Source organism: Diospyros lotus, chromosome 5, assembly GCF_014633365.1.
Source record: "Diospyros lotus cultivar Yz01 chromosome 5, ASM1463336v1, whole genome shotgun sequence".
Lineage (NCBI taxonomy): Eukaryota > Viridiplantae > Streptophyta > Magnoliopsida > Ericales > Ebenaceae > Diospyros > Diospyros lotus.
The window spans coordinates 524,195-544,931 of NC_068342.1; the positions used below are offsets into that span (position 1 = coordinate 524,195).

Below are 20,737 nucleotides of genomic sequence, written 5' to 3' on the forward strand. Positions count from 1 at the left end.
CTACATACATACATACATACTTCTTGTTATGCTACACGAAAACCTTTCGTGAACGTTATTTTCTAAACGTTTTTATTTTTTGAACAAAAAAAAATTATTTGGTAATACTCACAAAAATTTAGAAATGCATTTTCAATTTGAAAATACATTTCCATCTATGAAGAGATTAGAGACAAAATTTTTAAAAAATTGTATTATGAAATTTATGTTTATTTTTAGATTAAATATTTATTTTTTATTTATGCATTTTTCCTATTTTTTTAAATATTATTTTTATTTTTTTTATATTATATCAATTTTCCATTTGCGTGGAGCCGAGATACTTAAAATATTTAGTTCATGCCTATACTCTTCTTGATCTTGGCCGCCTCAAACCGTAGTTGGACTTGACACGAGCCAAGCCTAGTAGGGCCTCCGCGTAACTGGGCCAACCTCCAAGCTATTGGGCTTGGGCGTAGCCCAAATGATATTGTTACGCCATACCAAGTTACTGTAGTTTCAAAACAAATTATGAAGCTAAGAAAATAACAACAAAAATACTACCTGCAGGATCAATGCCTAAAAAGAAAATATGAACGAATTCTCGGATAAATAACATAAATGATCTTTTAAAAAAATTGATGATAATTATAAAATTATATACTAAATTATTAAGTGATCTTTTCATTGCAAATTAAAATTTAATAATCTTTTTGTAACTTAATGAAAAATTCAGCTTTTTTGTAACTTTCAACGAATCCACTGTCAGCAAGAAGGAAGCAAAATATGTAAGTCGAGACTGCAAGAATTCACTAATGGGTCCTAGGTATTTATCTGAGGTTTTTCTCCTACTAAACGAGGCTCCTGGTCGAACACTTCATCCACATAAAGAAAGGAGATAGATCAACTCAACTGGGCTTTTCCCCTAGAGACACCCAGAATAAGGGTTCATCCTTGTCATAGAAATTTCAGTTCAAAGCCCATGCTCTAAGCCACCACATGAAGGTGCTTGCTTGGCGTGTTCATATCAATGATCTTAGTTGCCCTTCTGTGCTGACCATAAAGAAGCAATTGACCTGCTACTCAGGCTTGTTGGGTTGCTAATTGGGGGGAGCAAAATTGACAATTGGCCGGTTCTTCTATCATTCTCTAGGCACAGCACCCTATCTTATCTCCTCTCTCAAATCCCATTATCTTCTTTACAAAGTACACAAGCTCGAGCACCTAGTCTGTGGCTCAAGAGGAATTGCATTTCATCGATGCACTTTATACAATATTAAAATGCTTGGAGGCAGGTATCGTAGCCAGTCAACAAGGATCCATCTAGAACCAAACAACCAAACAGAGACAGAAGGCTCAGAAATGTAATCCGATAACATTGAAGCACAACTCCATTCCATGTATTGAGAGAAAAAGGAGAAGGCTCAAGCAGATCGGACCTTTGCAAACATTCTTGCTATACGCACAGATAAAATCCTGGGAATCACAATCAATCAAATTCCCAAGAAGAACTTTGTGCGATAAAAGATCAAATGCCTCTCGAATGGCAGCACCAAGCAATTCATCGTACAATCAATACTTATCCCAAGCATATAAAACAACACAAAGAAGGGGGAAGAGAGAGAGAGAGGAGTGGCGGCCAACGAGCCATCCAAACCCTAGAAACGTCAATGATAAACTCCTCCATCCGCATCTGATCAGAGGGGTATATATATATATACGCGCAATAGGGTTGTGGTCCGACCTTAAAAGACCATAAAGCCCTCCACTTCCTTCCTCTGTCCTTTGCCTACACGGTAGGCTTAATCGTCATTCCACAATTTCAAATGCCTGCCAGCCAGATGTTTGTTAATTTCTAAACTTTGAGTATCATATTGTTACAAACCCTGATCCTGGAAGATCAAGCACTTATGCTAATCCAACCTCTGGATCAGTGCCAATAGTTGATGATACCTGTAAGCCTAATACCAAAACCAGTGGCAGCGACAATTGACAAAAATAACAGTTACTGAAGCTATGGTAATCCCTCCGGATCATCTATTGATACCCTTCGTCATATTTACCCAGATGATAACTCCCCTCCTCATTCAAATGTTATCAATAAGATATCAAGTCTTTATTCTACTGTATAAAATCTCCATTAAATCATTATCAAGGGGGAATGGTAATTTCTGTGTGTTTATGGTATCTGTGGTATCAGATTATGGTAATGAAAGTAGAAACATCTCAGATATGTTTAATCAAATAATTAGATGGTTCTATTTCTTGGTTCTTTCTCACTTGTATGAAACAAATGTCTAAAGGATAAAAACCTTTTTGTTGTATTTAAGGCCAGAAGAAAATCAAAGGGAAGGTTATGATCAGCCAGCCAAGAACTTAATCTGAAGTAAGCTTGTGGAAGCTCGACGCAAAACTGATAATGGTCCATATGCAGATATATTATTTTGGAGAAGGAACTAAGAGAAGAAGCATCTTCCACAAGAAGATTATTACCAGTAGGATTTCAAGCCAAGAAGGAAGCATCTTGTCCATCAAGATCTAGGCAGTTCTGAGTAATGAATGATCTTCTTCCAGTTAAGAGTTTAATCATGATCTGGGGTTCTGTGTTGATTTCTACTATCTGGGAACTACCAAAAATCCCGGCAGGAACAAGTTCCATTTTGGAAATGATGATATCTCACGCGGTCTCGGACGATTATCTTCCGGTTGTAAATCTTGGAAATGAGCTTGGTGGCAGAATGGCAGTCATCGCAAACTCTAAGGTTTTTGGTAATCCGGATGGTTGTTCCTGGTGCTGTCTTAAGAAGCCCCAAAGCAATTGCAATCTTCTCACTGTGATACCCAAGTGCAGTTTCCTTCTCCTCTTCATCTATATCAAACAAAACCTGGCAAGTATTTGGTTTATACCCTTCCAGCTGCATCCGCTCAATGACTCTTTCCAACATCAAGTAGATTTCCTTCATCTCAGGGTGTGATGACCCCTCTCCCATTTTGAACTCATGAACTGTTCCATTCAGATCAATCATGCTTCTTCCAGTACTAGTTTTGACCCCTCTTTCTTTCATTAGTTTTCTCACCTTTTCAGCATCTTCCCACCTCCCCGCCTTGGCATAGATGTTCGATAACAAAGCATACCGGCCACTGTTTCTTGGCTCCAACTCGAGCAAGATCCTCCCCACTCTCTCAGCCAGCTCTACATTTCCATGTTTCCTGCAGGCACCCAAAAGCGCTCCCCACACAGCTGCATTGGCTTCTACCTGGCATACAATTTATCAGTTCCTCTGCTTCAGCCAAGAGCCCTGCCCTTCCTAGGAGGTCAACTACACAACCATAGTGCTCTATTGTAGGCTCAACTCCAAAAACTTCCTCCATGCAATCCAAAAGGTTTAGCCCTTCATCAATTAATCCAGCATGAGCGCAAGCATTCAGAATACCCACAAAAGTGATACCATCGGACCTCATCTTCTCCCTCTGCATCTTGAAGAAAAGCTCAATTGCATCCTCTGCACGGCCATGTATGGCAAGGCCGCCAATCATGGCATTCCAAGAGAAGACTTCTTTATGTTTCATTGTCTCGAAAACCTCCCATGCCAAGTCAATTCGCCCGCATTGTGCGTACATATCAACAAAGGAAGTCCCCAACACAGCATCCAGTGGAATTGAATTCCTCTCTATGTAAGAATGTATCCATCTGCCTTGATCAAGAGCCCCTAAATTGGCACATGCTGCCAGCACACTTGATAGAACATATTTTCTTGGCCTAATTCTCTCCCTTAGCATTTCTTGAAAAACTTCCAAGGCTTCCTTGAAATGCCCCCCTTTGTTGTAACCATCAATAATTGCACTCCAAGAGATCTCATCCCTTTCAGGCATTTTATCAAACATCTCTCTTGCCTCTTTAATCATCCCACATCTAGCAAACCCGCTGATCATCGCATTCCAGGTCCCAACATTCTTCTGTGTCATCTTCCCAAACAACAATCTCGATGCTTCTACATTTCCACATCTCATATACCCATCTATCATAGCGTTCCAACATACAACATCTGATTCATCGCCATCATCAAGCATGTTCTTAGCCTCCACAAGCCGCCCAAACGACCCATACATCTGAATTCCTGCACTTTTTATATGCCTATCTCCTCTCACCCCATGTTTCACCGACTGGGCATGGATTTGCACCCCTTCTTCAACAGCCTGCAGCGTGGTGCAAGCCTTGAACAATGGAGGATATGTGAACTTATTAGGCTTAGCCTCTTCAACCACCATTCGGTAGTAAAAGGATACGACTTTACATGGCTGATTATTATCCAGAAATCCCTTGATCATTGAATTCCAAACAAAAACATTCGGCTTCCACACGTGATCAAAAACTTGTACTGAAGTGTCCAGGCTGCCAAAATGAGGATTTGCATAGTTTTTCACTAAGGTTCCTGCTATGTAATGGTCATGAAAATGGCCAGTCTTCAGTACTAGAGCATGGACTTGCTTGAGATGTTGCAGAGAAGTGGCGCATTTAGTGTTCAAGAGGTTTAGGATTGTTTTCTGGGTGAAGTTAGAGGTGGTCGAGCCTCTGATTCTCTGGTGTGAGATGAAAAGACAGCTCGGCGGTGGCGGTGGCGGTGGCGGTGGCGGATGAGGCTGTGCTCATCTCTCTTATCTGCCACTCTGCTTTGAGTGATGCACATGATATAGGACCGTATCCACGTGTCTTTGCTACCCTTTCTAATGAGTTAGAATATATTATAGTGAATTAGAGTAGTTATAAAGATGAAAATTTGTTCAGTAAATTATAATTATCATGAATAATGGGGCAAGCGTTGGTATCAAGTAGACAGTTTTTATGGGGGGTGGGCCTCTCAAAAGGTAACGGAGGTGTGCAAAAGTTTGCTCGGACCGGACAGAGATTAGCCCTCGAGTGCAACAAGAAGATGAAAATAACGTTAAAAAATATAAAAATGTAACTTATTTTATTTTTTATTACAGTAGAAAGTTAAAAAGATAAAAAAAAAAAAAAAAACATCACTGAAGATTCAATATTCAAGGAGGTCAAAATAACTGAAAATTAATGAAATAAAAAAGGGGAGTTACTAAGAGAAACAATGCAGAGTTAAATGTCCACCGTCCAGGGAAGATTTGTTCTAAGCCACGACTGAGAATTTCAAACAATGGTTGATGATTTCACGCACTATTAGAATGCATATGAAAAGAACAAAATTTAAACTTTTTTAAGGAGAAGGGTTCCACATCACCATGCATTAGTTAGAACACTATTTTGAGTCCATTCTGCCCAAACCATAAGCACAAACACCTTGCACAGAGGCATGCAGATCTCAAGTATTATATAATACAGTTAAACTGTACAAAAACTCAGGGAAGGGTAGCTATGCAGAAGAAAAGAAAGAAAGAAACTGCTAAGGTATGCAACATACCTTGCAGGGACACCCAGTAGGTAGGTACTACTCCCTGGCTCTATGCACTTCACAAAACAAAACCTGTTTCGGGAAACTCTGGATGTGCGATCCTTTTAACTGGGTATTATATCCAGCGAGCCACAGTACTCATCCCAGTTAATCTGAAATGTGGCATCATTTTCTTGAGCATTCTTCATCAAGTTAAAGGCTACTTCAACTGCGGATTCATCTGGCACCTGAAAGTTATCAGAATCAGATTGCAAAGCCACATGGTAGTCATCATCTGCTGGCCATAGCATCTTGTGGTTATTGGCAACTGGTTTTGAACTGCGAGGGAGACTTTTGGTCTTAGTCTCTAGCATCTGCTTTTGCTCCTTGTAAGCTGACAACTCCCTCTTGAATCTTTCCTTGTCCTTCCTACTTTCTTCAAAATATGGCTATTAAATATAGCAAAGGAAAATAAGAAAAGAAGTTAGAAATAGGACTGGATCACATGAGGAGACGTATGAGTACATCATATATCACTTATCCTCTTATCGCTGCATTACCCTTTTTAAAAGAAAGTCTGGATATGAAGCTAAAACTACTTATCTGGAAAAGCAAATTTGCATGAATCCAAAACACCGCTGCATCAAATATTGATCTCAGCCTTGGGCGAACCCAAAAAGGTTGCTATGTGAATGAGGGACACATTGGTCCTATTAAGATAACTAAACATTGACGCCTAAGAAAGCCACTTTTTGCTCAATCTAGAGGAAGGTTGAAAAGAGTGAAGATACACTGTGGCTATTAATGCTGTAAACAATTAGTTCCTCCAGACCATTTACCTGTCGATCAATCTGAGAGAGAGACTTCCATGCATCTACTGCCATGTCCCGGAAGTTGTGGCTTCCTGAGCTCTCACCATGGATCTTTTTCAGGCGTTCACATTCCTTTCTGAGGAAGATCTGATATGCAGATCTTGATCCTAGTGGAGCATTTGGATCTTTCCTCGTTTCTGGAGCTTTTGGTGATGCTTGCATGACCAGCTTCTTTCCTGCTGGGTCAGGCCCTGATTTTGGCAATGTTTGGACGGCCAGTTTCTTTTCTGCTGACTCGGGCCCTGCTTGCCAAGACCATTAACAGAAACTATAGATGAGAACCCTCCTTAGAATGCCAAACTCAACCTTGTAGCTTCATTTATCAACAAAATAAAAAATAAAAAACAAAAATCAGATGCTTGTAGTGTTTTTAAGCTTTGGATCAGTGAACAAACTGAAACAGCATCATCATAAAATGGCCAGCACAGCTTGAGAAATTAAAGGGATGGCAATATTTGCTCTGTCTTCTAGCCACTTCATAAATGAGACTCAGTGTGTGCATCAAAGAAGAAACAAAATATACTAAAGCCTAAGCTTTTTAAAACCAATGAATTTCAGCGCAATCCTCTTGAACAGGAAATATTGTGCTGCATCTCATGTGGAAAAGGAAATAAAATGCTTCTTATGGTGGCAAATCCAGAAGGTGGGAATTATTATGGACTAGAATAAGATGAAACTTGAAGTTATTTAAAAATCAGGATAAAGTTGATGCATGGAGTTAAAATAATCAACTCACTCAGTGGGATGTTCATCATTTGTTGCCTAACTTGTGAGCTCATAAAAATAGTTTCGCATAACTCCCTATCTTCAGAATTTTCTTGAATCACGTATATGTAGTAAAAATTGAATACGTAAACCTGAAAAAAGTAGAGAGGAGTCCCACAACTTTTGAGTAACCACATACAACAAAAAGTCAAGCCTTATCCCACTATGTGAGATCAGCTACATGAATCCTATCTCGCAAATCATCTTCATATTTGGTCATATCTTTTGTAAGGCCCTTATAACTCATATTATACCTAAGAGTTTCTCACTAAGCTTTTCTTCGCCTACTCTGACCTCTGTTGCTAAAGACCTCTCCCATTCCATCAACTCTTTTCACAAGAGTCCTTACCAGTCTTCATTTCACATGATCAAGCCATCTTAATATTATCTCACACATCTTATCTATGGTAGGAGCCAATCCAACCTATCACAAATAATCTGATTTGAAAAATTCATTTTGTGCTTTGGTGAATTGAAGGATGAAATAACAAAATGTTCCATTGCTTCTAAACCTTAGCTCTAGAGTTAAAGTTAGGAATGGATCATTTTGTTTTATGTGTTAGATATCTGGCCTATAAATAGAAAAATGTTCTGTGGCTTCTAAATTTCAGCCATAGAGTTAAAGTTGGAATAGCCCAACTTGTTTTTAGTTATTGGTGTCTTCCCTAATTCTGAGACGCACTTGAATTGCATTTTGCAAATTAATTTAAACTCATTAAAAGCCATATTGGAGATGGGAAAAATAATCGTGCCAATAATCTAAATCAATGGACTTTGCAAGTGGTGAGGGGGTCCCAAAATTAGACATCTGGACTTTGGAGTGGGTTCCAACCTTGAACTTGGAACAATTGGGCTTTTAAGGTATCTAGCAACTATGAAATTGTGGAGCTATATACAAAGTGGGGCATGTTAGCTCCATTTTTGGATTCCCTTCAACCCATACAAGGTAGGTGCAAAGACTTGGAGAGAGGTTGTACACCAACTGGATAATAAGTGGCCTTGGCAGCATCTCATAGTCAAAATATCAGAACTTCATTTAAGTTGCGATATCCCTATAATTTATACGATTGCACATGAAACAGTTACAAGGACTTGGACAGTAATTTCATACAGTGGTTCGCACTGGTTGATTGGACTTGTGGCTGCTCTCCCTTTGCAAAGGCTTTCCACGTAAAATCCAAGTGTATATTTTGCAGGTTGCCTTTGCTTCCTGATGGTTTAGATGCTGATTGATCCAAATAAAATATTTGAACTGATGATAGACTATTTATGTAATTAATTGATTGATTCTCATGTAGCTCGCATTTATAAGGTCCATATTAGATACCAGCATTTTCATTAGGCAACAGAAAAGCATCCCCCTCAATAGGCAATAGTACCTGTTGACAATCTGTTAGAATTGTCATTACATTTCCTTTTTGTGGCTGGGCCACTCTCAACTGCAGGAAGCATTACTGGAAGATATTTGTCACAATGCTTCCGCTTCCCAGTGATATTTGGGTCATCTCGAATCCCAGGGTGACCTGCAGATTTATGGCAATCAATATGAATGAAGAACCTTAATCTTTCATATACTACTAACAAATGAAAAAAATTGAGCGTTGCTGAAGCATCTCTTCTTTTATGCAAGCAATTAAACACCAATACGTAAGGAAAAAATAAGATTCAAAATAACAAAACATCCCAAATCATTGACTATAGGCGTTTAAGTCCTTGAAATTGAACAAACCTATTGAAGCAACTTATGTACCTGAATCAGGAAAAACTTTTGAAGGAGACCGGTAATAATATATTTGCTCAAACTGGTAAAGGAGGCTTGCATAAAGCTTTCGAAGTTGAGTTGGTGACGGTAAAATTTTTCCTTTCGACTTCAAGGTAGGTGAAAGTTCACCCCATCCCCCATCTTTAGTCACCTAAATGTAGATTAAATATCAATCACATAATCTCGTAAGAATAGTAAATCTATAAATTTCAGTGATGCAAATTACCACCATTTAACATTTTACCAGACACAGATGGGAAAAGTAGCATGCAGTAATGCTGTTGTGTAGTGCAACAAGAGAATTTTTCTAGCAACAAGTAGAAGTGGCATCAAAATAGTACACAAACATGATGCTTATTTGGGAAAAAGCTTATTTTTGTTATTGCAGAAATATGATGTTTTTCTACTGTAACAAGACAAATAAATACATTTTTATTTTTTATACAACTCTTGTAACTGATAAATCTACGAATATTTTTAACATATTTTAGATCATGGTACTATAAAAATGATTTAAATCTTAAGTACATACTCCCCCCTTAACTTTTATTAAGCTAGTTTTTTACTTTTCCTATTGGATTCTTAGCCAGTTTTTCTTTCCTTTTTTTTTTTTTTTTTTTCTTCGTGGAGCTTCTTTCTCTCCACTTCCTGTTAATGTGTTCTCCTTTTCTTTTCTTCTTTTTTGATTGTAAACAATTGATTAGCATGGAATTTACAATTGGTTTCCTCGCAGCTATCTATATACCAGGACTTCATCATGCAACTCGCGTTATACATAATCCTGCTGTATAGCATCGTTGTTCTCAATGCAAAAGAGGAAAAACAAGTTACAGAAGTTTAAATCATGAAAAGTGAAATAAAAAAGAATACCAGATGATATCCTCCTCTTTCAGTCACTTCTTTGTATAACATATACAAGTCCACACTCGTTTCCCGGAAATCAAAGCTGCCATTGTAACCCATTCGATTGAATCAATTTCAGTGAAATGTGGAACCATAAAATGTATACACCAATTCAAATACGAGGAAAAAATATATAAAAGTCCGCATATAAGCACAACGGACTCGAGAAATGTACTGCGATTGGCTCCCGAGAAAACTCGGGAAAATAACAGAAACAACATACTTTCTTTTGTTTCTGTAGAGCTAAGCCACAACTTGTCTTAGCAAGCCTAAATCGGAAAACGCTTTCGTCTTCCGAAAAATGGAAGTTTAGAATCTTCCGTTGTTCATTTTTTTTTTTTTCCAGCATTTTCTCCGAAACCAAACAGGGGACAGTGAAGGCAAACTTACGCGAGACTGAGTCCTGAAGACTCGTGGAACTTGGAGAGCTTCTCGTAGAAACCATCGGCTGCCGACATTGCCAGCGCCGACGAGTTCTTTGCCTCGGCGGACGCATCGGGATTCGTACCACCAGCAAGATTACAGCCGTTGATTTGGCTCGCCTGACCAGCCTCTCCTCCCTGCTGTGCCCGCATTTTTTCGTGTCTCGCATGAGTGCTTCTCTTCATGTTCCAATACGCACTATATAAAGTGCTCGAAACCGCACGTATCCCACTCATATCTTGCCACGTCATCCGTGATGTGTTCATAAAAAGAAAAAGAATACCGAAATGCTATGCGGCCAAACCCATACCTTTGTGATATACTTTTACCTTTTTTTTTTTTTATATATAGTTACTTCAATTTTTTTGTATTTTGATTATTCTTCTAAATCTATATTTTGACTCAATTTAATTCTATATAAGAGATAAAAATATGAATTTTTCCAAATTCTATTATTGTATCATAAGGAATGGCCCATTAAAAGACCGAGTCTATATTAATGTATTATAAGTGTATAATATATTAATATAAAAATATTATTTCTAAGTCTGCAAGTAATATTTCTAAAAGAGCTATTGAAGGTAATTATAATATTATTTCAAAAATGCTATTTAGACGTTTAAATTTGACATTTCAATATTTTATATTAATGTTTTGTATTATACGTCATATCAATACAAATATATATAAAAAAATTATATAATCAATAAAAATAGTATTTTTGATAACTTAATTAATATAGCAACTTATTTTGTGTTAAATATATTACATCTTTTACAATTTAGTTTATTATATCTCATTTAAAAATATTATTATTGATGTCAAAATATAATAATACATTAATTATAACTACAAGAGAGTCATCATCTACAAATCTTCTAAAGATTATAAGACAAAAGAACAGTTATTGGTGTTACTTGCACGAACTCTGGGATACTTAACTCGATTTCAACTAAAAAATAATAAAGTATTCAGACTTGTGTAAGAGTTTTTACATACTTAAAAAGTGAGGGATCATTCTTATTTATTTATAGAAGTTAAAGTTGATAAATGGAGTATCTACATCTTTTAATATCGTTTGTTTTGACTTTTAAAATATTAATTTCAAAAGTTAATTGACATGTTTCGATCAAGATTGCATTCGAAGGGTTTTTGGGAGATCTAAACAAGAGGATGTCATTATCTTTTGTGATTTCTTCTTTTATTTTTTGAGTTTGTTTACTTTTAAGTCTAATTTTTTTTTTTTTTTTTTTGCAAGTAGAAGGGTGATCCAAGACAAATAAACTATTTATACACTCAAATTTAACACTTATGGTGACGCTTTATCAAGAAATTGTCACATTAATTCCATTATTAATTTTATGTATGTATATATATATATATAAGGTACGCAATTTCAACGAAGATAATTAAAGGTGACCGATCAACTGGGTTGTCTCCTTGCTTTACCAGCAATTTCAACGAGGAGTAAAGGCCATCAACTGGGTTGTCTGATCTCTCCTTTGCTCAGTTTCCAAACCAGACGAATATCGAACAGTACGTACTAGTAGTAATCGATCGATCGAGTTCGAGTTCACAATGCCTTGTCTTCGCTCCATTCTTCAATTCTTCGCCCTTCAATTCCTCTCCCTGGGCGGCTCCAAGAAAAACCCCGATCAAGCGATCACGATCAGGTACGATGCTAAACATAAACCTAAACTCAAGCACATCTTTGAAACCAGCCTGGTCGTGGACCAGTCCGGCCACGGAAATTTCACCGCCGTTCAGGCCGCCATTGATTCCGTCAAGCCAAACAACCATGCATGGGCTCGCATCCAAGTCAAAGCCGGCGTTTACAGGTCAGCATATACATATATATATATATATATAAATTTCAATACATCTGTTGTCTTGTAATCAATCTGTGTGCAGTGAAAAGGTTACGATTCCCTCGGAGAAACAGTTCATCTTTCTTGAAGGAGAAAGCAGAAGGAGAACTGTGATTCAGTGGGGAGATGCCGGAAGCGTCGCCTACAGCTCCACTTTCACACTGCTGGCTGATAATTTTGTGGCCAAGAACATAGCATTCAAGGTAAAACGGAAAAAAGAAAAAACTAAATCCTCCAAACCAAATTCACAGACACTAAACCCGAATAGTTAAATCGCAGTTTTTTGATTTGTGTGGTTGGTGATGGTTTGGATTGCTCAAAAAACTGATTATGATAGTGGATTTCGATTTCATAGCTCGGAACACGCGATTGTTTCATTATAATTTTAAAAAACATTTGAAAAGGGGTCATGTAGATATAATTATATGATGATGCATGATGAAACCTACGTACCAGTGAAGAAATTCATGGAAAGAACAAAACATTTATTGAAATTCAAGAATATTATTAATTGTAACAGGATTTTTTTCCTAATTTGGGTTGGAATATCATATGATATGATCGTAAATTAATTGTTCCACCCATTACATATATATTAAAAGGGAAAATATAAATTTGGTTACCATGTGTATATATGTGCATATCCTTACTATATTATTGTATAATGATATGTTTTTGTACCAAGAATACGTAACATAATGATGTGGGAACTAAAATTGTAAGCTAAAGTTTCAAGAGGCCAGATGTAAGTTTATAAAATAAAAATATCCAAAAGTATAGTTTATAACTACAAACCATATATATATTAACAGTAACATATAATTATATATATGTTTTCTATAGAACACATACAACCTAAACTTGCAACGAACGGGGGGGACCAGAATTACATGGGCACCAGCGGCCACAATACAAGGGGACAAAGCTTCTTTCTACCATTGTTCTTTCTCAAGCTTGCAAGACACCCTATCTGACTCTGCTGGCCGTCACTATTTCCACTCATGCTTGATTGAGGGTGCCGTGGATTTCATCTGGGGCAGTGGCCAATCCGTCTATCAGGTTAGTCCTAGCATATGACATACACATACCATCACTTAAAAGAGCTGTAAGGCTAGGGGTTGATTGAATGCCCTCCAACTCTCTCTCTCTCTCATCCGAAAATATGAGAAAGCCCTTTCTAAAAATGCATTCTATTTGCATGCATGCAATTAATATATACTGCAGAATTGCACTTTGAACACCACGGTGGCGCTTCTGGGCGGCGGCCCCGGCTACATCACTGCTCAGGGGCGAAACAGCGCCAAAGACCGGAGCGGCTTCGTGTTCAAGTCCGGCAGAGTCGTGGGGACCGGTCCGGCGTTCCTGGGAAGAGCTTACGGAGCATTCTCCAGAGTGGTCTTTTTCCGGACAAGCTTGGCAGACGTAATTGCCCCAGAAGGATGGTCAGCCTGGTTCCATTCCGGCCAGGAGTAAGTTTCAGGTCTCTTAATTTCCTCTTTTCCTTTCTAATTTTCTCGATTGATCGCTAGCTGAGCTTTGATCTTGCAATTCAATTTTCTGGCTGACCATGGCCATATATAGGAGCAGATTAACATACGCAGAGGTGAGCTGCAACGGGCCAGGAGCAGCCATGTCCAAGCGGGTGAAGTGGGAGAAGAAGACTAGCACGGCTACAGATTTGGCTTCACTCATAGACACAAACACTTTCATAAACCACGACCACTGGATGGAGAGGCAGCCACGTTGTTAAACACTACGTACTCTCTTTAACTAAAGAAAAAATCTGTTATTCTAGATCCTCCATAATCATGTTTTTCTTGAATTCTTATGAAAGACTTCTAGTCGAACTTTGAGTATTAATTTGAGTTTAACTTCGTCACTATCTCTGGAATTCAATTTGGATTACAAAGTTGAGTCCAAATGATCAGCTTTTACATATCCACATACATACATACATACATACCCATATATATATATATACAGAGAGAGAGAGAGAGAGAGAGAGAGAGAGAGAGAGAGAGAGAGTGCGTGCGTGCGTGCGTGTGTGTGTGCAGGTGTTCAATTTGAACTCCTCTACCTACTTTACCCACACCTGGATTATCCAACACGGTCGAACCATCTAGCTATATGGGCAACCCATCATCATCCAACAGTTCTAATCCGATTTTCCTAAAGGGTCAGTGAATAACTAAATGTGCGCGCTCTCCAACCTTAGCCTAAGACAACTGTTAATGATCTGTTGTTGTCATCATATGATCACCAACAGTATGGCGATGCTAACCATGAATAGTACCCAGAATTAATATTTTGAGAAATAATTAACTGGTAGCTAATTAATCTAGATGTGCCCAAGGATCAGGGATTACAAACACAATCAGCACTTGTGCGTGCTGCATAGGGCGTTGAACTTAGACGACGGGGAAGAAAATTGTATTGAGATCAGCTTTCCCAATAAAGAAGATATAAAAATCAATCGCCGGTAACATGTAATACGAACATTGATTTGATGGAATATGCACACACACACATATATATACGTAGACACACACAGTATCAAATTAACTAAACGATTAGAATGAATGAACTTGAAATTTGGGATTCATAGAACTCATATATATTTACTAAGACATAAATGGAATTCATTTTCTATTTTTGTTAAAACAACTCTATTGAATTAAATTCTTAGAATTGAAATCCACGCTTACTTTTTTCATTCCAAATATGCAAATTTGGAATTGGAATGCCAAAGCGGGGTGGAAGTTTGGTCCAAAGCATTCAACCCACGGCACAAGCTGAAGATCATCAGATTATTTGGGTATAAAAGAAGTCAATCCGGGTTGTGATTGAGCTGCGCCATTCATGCCAGCAATTTACTTGTCTTGCCTATCGCAGCCATCCAGATTAAACAAGGAGAGAGCTTGGCATTGGCACTTCGACCCAAGGATGCACTCTCGGGCACCATTTCTGGTTGCTTTCTTGCTCATCTCTGCTCCTTTTTGTCTCTCCGCAGCAACAGATACGTGCCAAGTTAATCGAAACAATAATGCGAATACCATCATCGTTGATCAATCAGGGAAGGGAGATTTCGTTAAAGTTCAAGAGGCAGTTGATTCTGTTCGTTCTGGCAATGATCAGTGGACGCGCATCCATGTTAACCCCGGGATCTACAAGTACTGAAAACGTTCTTTCTACGTACTCAGCTTAACTAAATTAAGTTTGATTCTCAAAATATTCTTCATGATTTTGAAAAACTATGATTGAAGTGGCTAGGATTTGTTGTGGATGCAGGGAACATGTAGAAATTCCAATGGGGAAACCATGCATCCTTCTTGAGGGAAGTGGCCTTAGCCAAACGATAATCACAGGAGATGGGCATGCCCAGACGAACTCTAGTGCCACATTTACTGTGTCGTCGAACAATTTTGTCGCCAAAAGGATCGCCTTCGAGGTATGTCAGACCAAGGAATTTGGCCCTGAATGGGATGAATTCTGCATTCTGCCAAAATCCCCTCCCTTTCGGCGCTTTGCTGACAAATTTTGGCGTCCCTAAAAGTCCCCTTTCTCTATATTCACGAATCGTTGATGTCAAAAACAAAACCATTTTAGCACATGCTTGGTTCAATTGAGCAATGATCTTAGCAAGAACTAACGGACTATGGTTCTATGAGCAGAATTCCTATAACAGGGGAGCTGCAGTAGATTCAATCACCGAGTGGGAACCGGCGGTTGCAGCGAGCGTTTACGGCGACAAAATGGCCTTCCACGAATGCGCTTTCCTGGGATTTCAAGACACTTTGTGGGACGTGCAAGGCCGCCATTACTTCAATTCCTGCCACATTGAAGGGGCTGTGGATTTCATTTGGGGCAGTGGCCAATCTGTTTTCGAGGACTGTGCCATAAACGTAACCGCCGGGCTACTGCCTAAAGGAGTTCTGGCAGGCTTCATTACGGCGCAGGGAAGGCAGTCCGCGACAGACCCGAGCGGCTTCGTGTTCATAAGGGGCACTGTTTCAGGGATCGGTGAAGCCTTTCTGGGGAGAGCTTATGGCCCTTTCTCCAGAGTCATATATCACGGGACAACGTTGGAAGCAGTGGTGGCTCCTGCCGGATGGAATGCTTGGAAGTACCAAGACCATGTGTAAGTCCAACGAGACTCACCATCCATCCATCCATCCATCCTTTTTTTTTTTTTTTCATATTATAACAAACATTCTATACTACACGATGCAGAAAGAATTTCGTGTACGTTGAGGTCGACTGTGGAGGGCCGGGGGCCGACAAATCGAAGCGCGTCCCGTGGGAGACGAAGAGCCTCAGTTACTCGGAACTCCAGGCATTTTCAAGGGAAAGATTCATCGACCAAGATGGATGGATTGGCAATCAACTGGCGTAATATATATATATATATATAAGCTCCAATCTCCATCGCCTGGCTTTCACAGGAAGAAATTCATTATTCATTTTCTGGTGCTTTTGCTGGCTGATTGTCTCTTTTAGAAACCTTAGCTGTTAACACTAAAAGATAATGTTATGATGCTCACACCCTTTATTGAAAGTTTTCCAAGAATAAATTTTATTGGTTAAACCCGTACATTTGCGCTTATATTGGTGTGGTTACTTAAATCTTTTGTTAGTTCAATCATATCATATATCTGTATTTTTAAATTATTTTAATTTTTTTTTATGATAATTTAAATTTTTTATTATTTTAATTATACTCCTAAACTTGTATTTGCAAGTTAGTAACTCTTAAACTTTAGCGTTAATAGATTATTACATGTAATTTGTTATTCATTTTATTTTATTTTTTTACTTATATATGAAAGTATATGAGTTAAATTGATTAAAAAATATATATCTAAAAATGCTATTGAAACAACAAAAATATAATATCTTAGAAGCATGAAATAGATATATTTTTTTTCTTTATCATGTCATATGATATGGCCAAAAATGGAATAAATGCCATAAATATGATATTTTAGTAAATAACTTAGAAAGATGGTATTTTAATGTTTTAAATAGTGATAATTATTTTGCTTGATTAAATTGGTAATAAATTGATAAGAATATCATTTTAAAAGATAAATTACACTTAATACCCATAAAGTTTAATCAAAAACTAAAAATACTCATCACATTTAAAAAATAACAATGATCTCCCACAATCTTACAACTCTAATTATATTTTTTTATCATTATTTCATATATATTAAAATTTTTAATATACTGAAAATATGATCATATTTTGTCACTTCCTCTCTCTTTTCTTATTATTGTGAACTAGCCGAAATCCATCTATTTATTAGTCTTTTTTTTTTTTCAGTAATGGTTTAGCCATTACAAAATTATAGTCAATTCTCTTAATAGTGCATTTAAAATTTGATTATCGAGGTATAAAAAATAAAAAAATTCTTGAGAGCCAAACAAGTTTATAAAATGGGGGCTAAAAGACTAAAATGATGTCACTCACATTGCATTGCACTTTTTTCAATGTAATATAAGTGATGACATTTTAATCTTTTAACTCTATTCTATAAGTCTATCTGTCAACTTGTCTAACTCTGTGGAAGAATTCTAAAAAATATAATCACAAGTAAGAGTAAATGGTTTACTACTGAAAAACAAATGATTCAATTATCAATTCAAATTCAACCTAAGTGCCAAAGAGATTACGAATTCTGTATATACAAGAGATTGATAAATTATTAAATTTTGATTAGCTAAAAAGAAGATAAAGAATAAAAATATATTTTTCTCATATTAATAATTTTATAATAATAAAAAATATAACTAAAATTATAAAGTTAAAGTAAGAATGTTGCATCCGAAAGAAAAAGGTTAAACTTATATTTTTATTTTTGTAATTTTATGTTTTTTTCATTTGTATATTCAATTTTTTTGTTATTTCAATTACAGTTCTAAAATTATATTTTTAAATTAATTTAATTTCTGTACTTTGATCTTTTTTAATGTGCCTGTAACACCTCACCTTCTCAGGGCGTTAGATAACGTAAGATTCTGGAGATATATTTTTTTTTCCAACGAAAACTCAACACAAAAATCGTTCCTCGAAAATCCCATTATACCTTCTTAGATTATCAACTTAGAATCATTAATAAACTAAGATATGCAAATCACCTCAAATGCAGAAGCTAGATCAAAACCTCAATATAACATAACCGAAACCACTTTTTCATAACATAAAGTCGAACCAACGTTTTACATGACGTAATCAAAATAAACTACATAATTGAAAACGACATATCATAAACTATCTACTAATCACTATCACTTCTCGGCAATCCCCTTTCCCTTCACATCACTGCTTTTACATGAAACGTTTGAATATTTCAGGGACAAAGTCCATATTAGATGAATCTAAGTGAGAGTTTAAAAATACGTTTTCATGAATAAATGCAAGACATGAAACGAACCAACACAACCCAGCAAGTCCCAGCCCAAGAAAATCCCATAGCACTTAATTCTATCATGAGGAAAGAGCAATCTCTCTTAAAGCCATGCCACCATACCGACACATTGACACGATGCGGTTCTAACTTAAAAGGGACAAGGTCAACGAATCTCCCCTAACATCTCGAGAACAATTGTTACCAACTCCTGGCCTAGGAGGGTCACATCAATGCAGGAACCCGACTTACCACATTTACGTCGCAGATTACGTTCTCACTCTAAGTATCCAGGAACCACTATCTAGTCCCAACTCAAATCTCATATGGACCACCTAGTCATTCTAGTGCAACTTCCTTGACCAAACGGCCTGACATGAAAACCAAGACAGCTATCCCAGCATGCACACTAGCATAAGATACCCCTATTATTTTGTCACGCTCTTAAAGAATTATGGTTACACTATCCAAACAACATTTTAGGCTGACATTCCATATAAACAATCACAAAACGCATGACAATGCCACATTTTACAATTCAATGCATCATATAAACAACATTTTATAAAATACAATGCACAAGTACGAAACGTTTAGGGACGAACATCTCTTATAAAATCAATCATCACTGATTACCGTTTGCATGTAACAAAATCATTTTGGCATAAAACCATAACATATTTAGGTAACACAAATACCAAGTTTTAGGATAGAAACACCCACAGTAAGCAAGTTTTGGGGGTGAACATTCACCTCGAAAGTATTCGGAATGCCTCGATCCTCGTGTACGACCTCAATTTGAGTGCCAAATCACAAACACCCAAACTTATACTCAATCTCGAGCCACGACACTCCCTAAACATCATATTTAATTAAAGAGCATCAAAATTCATTTTTTTCTCAATTTTTCTTTAATTTCCTCTATTTTTCTCCTAATTTTTATCTCGATAATTTCAAAATAACTATTTCCTCAAACTGTTTCTCAAATTTTTCAACATGATAAATCTTAAAATAAATCAAGAAAAATATACAAAGCAAAATACTAAGATTACCTTTTCTCACGCGCCTTCACACATCTTACGTGTGTTTGCGTGTGAAAGCTAGCACGTGCAGACATGCGCCGGTCTTCTTTCTTGCTTCTGGCAGCCAACGACTCCTCCGATGGCCGATTTGAGGGTACCCCCTTGAAGAACTCGACTAATTGATCATGATGGCACTGATTTTCGACCGAAAGACCACCAGAAAACCCTCCAAAAGGCTAGTTGCAGGTCGGCCCTAGGCGACCGCTTTGCGTTTCCGGCCAAGCTTCGAATAACCTCCAAACTTGAAGAAAACTTTTCTAAAACTCTAGAAATCTCCCCCTTGATGGAAAGATCAATATCCCCTTATCCAATCCCTCATAAACATCCAAAATCACGGCCAATTTGATGCCAAAATTCCAAAACTCTCGACCCCTTTTTATACCCAAAAATCGGTCACATCTCGGCCATTAAACGCCCAAGCCTTGGTCCCCAAGGTTCCCAGCGCCGTATACAGCCTTCCCTAGCCCTCCCTCGGTCGTCCCATCCCTGGAAATAGCCTCCACTTGCGGTGGATTGCGGTGGCCAATTTTGGCTGCTGCGGTCATACCCAAACTTTTCATTTATTACACTTTGACCCCTTGATTTCTTCCAAACTCGATTTTGCCCTTTCCATAACACCTCTGGTCTATCCAACTACACCACTAAGGCCCACAAGATTTGTACTCTTCACTTCATTCTTGAAATTTTTGAAAAATTATTATTTTGACCTCCCTCGAGTAAAATTGGAAAATTACACTTAGGCCTAGTTGATCGTTTGGACCCTAATTCCTTTCATTTCAACCCAAAATTGCTTAAGGGTTGTTCCATATACAAAATCTAAGTGCTCAAAATACTCCATTGACTTTTCGGATATTCTCTATGTCGTTTCGATTTTCTCAGTTTGTTCTACAACTATACCGAAAACTGTTCCTGAGCCAACTTCTTTTGATTCCTAAAATCATAACTTGTATTACTCGTCAATACCATTACATTTTCCTTAATTATCTAGGGTTCGGGGTACTCCCTTCAATTAATTCGGTCTCTTAAGATTGCGATAGTGTACCCTAAGTCCTCATTTATTTTCGATAATTCCATTTATACCCTTAATAAAATTCTATTTATATCCTTAAGGATTTCTTGGGTATTACAGTCCCAATCAGAACTTTTTTGTTATTTTGATTATACTTTTAAATTTATATTTTTGAATCAATTTAACTCATATATTTTGATATAAATAGAATATAACGTATACTTTAGTATCTCATTTTATTTTTTTTACACATAAAAATATA

General features: G+C 37.3%; 4 protein-coding genes across 6 annotated transcripts; 2 read left to right on the top strand and 2 right to left on the bottom strand.

Moving 5' to 3' along the window:
• Positions 1-2,399: 2,399 nt before the first annotated feature.
• Positions 2,400-5,305, bottom strand: LOC127801458 (pentatricopeptide repeat-containing protein At5g48910-like). Its single transcript, XM_052336640.1, is given in 3 exon segments — positions 2,400-3,236; positions 3,238-4,620; positions 5,276-5,305. Coding segments are annotated over 3 exon segments (2,043 nt in total). The 3' UTR covers positions 2,400-2,606.
• LOC127802379 (putative high mobility group B protein 11) lies at positions 4,576-10,266 on the bottom strand. Its single transcript, XM_052338143.1, has 6 exons — positions 10,074-10,266; positions 9,651-9,726; positions 8,769-8,931; positions 8,398-8,541; positions 6,221-6,495; positions 4,576-5,830 (listed from the first exon to the last, which is right to left on the bottom strand). Exons 1-6 carry the CDS (start codon positions 10,256-10,258, stop codon positions 5,507-5,509), a joined length of 1,167 nt encoding a protein of 388 aa, XP_052194103.1. The 5' UTR covers positions 10,259-10,266; the 3' UTR covers positions 4,576-5,506.
• Positions 10,267-11,459: 1,193 nt separating this feature from the next.
• On the top strand, positions 11,460-13,855 carry LOC127802380 (probable pectinesterase 29). Its single transcript, XM_052338144.1, has 4 exons — positions 11,460-11,944; positions 12,018-12,177; positions 12,818-13,033; positions 13,199-13,855. The coding sequence occupies exons 1-4, from the start codon at positions 11,685-11,687 to the stop codon at positions 13,445-13,447; spliced, it is 885 nt and encodes a 294-aa protein (XP_052194104.1). The 5' UTR covers positions 11,460-11,684; the 3' UTR covers positions 13,448-13,855.
• A 946-nt stretch (positions 13,856-14,801) lies between these two features.
• Positions 14,802-16,563, top strand: LOC127802381 (putative pectinesterase 52). 3 transcript variants are annotated; one of them, XM_052338145.1, is made up of 4 exons: positions 14,802-15,144; positions 15,263-15,422; positions 15,646-16,112; positions 16,205-16,563. In XM_052338145.1, the coding sequence occupies exons 1-4, from the start codon at positions 14,834-14,836 to the stop codon at positions 16,365-16,367; spliced, it is 1,101 nt and encodes a 366-aa protein (XP_052194105.1). In that variant the 5' UTR covers positions 14,802-14,833; the 3' UTR covers positions 16,368-16,563. The 3 variants fall into 3 exon arrangements, with proteins under 3 accessions (XP_052194105.1, XP_052194106.1, XP_052194107.1); XM_052338146.1 differs by having other exon boundaries at positions 14,874-15,166; positions 15,245-15,422; XM_052338147.1 differs by having other exon boundaries at positions 14,874-15,166.
• The last annotated feature ends 4,174 nt before the right edge of the window (positions 16,564-20,737 follow it).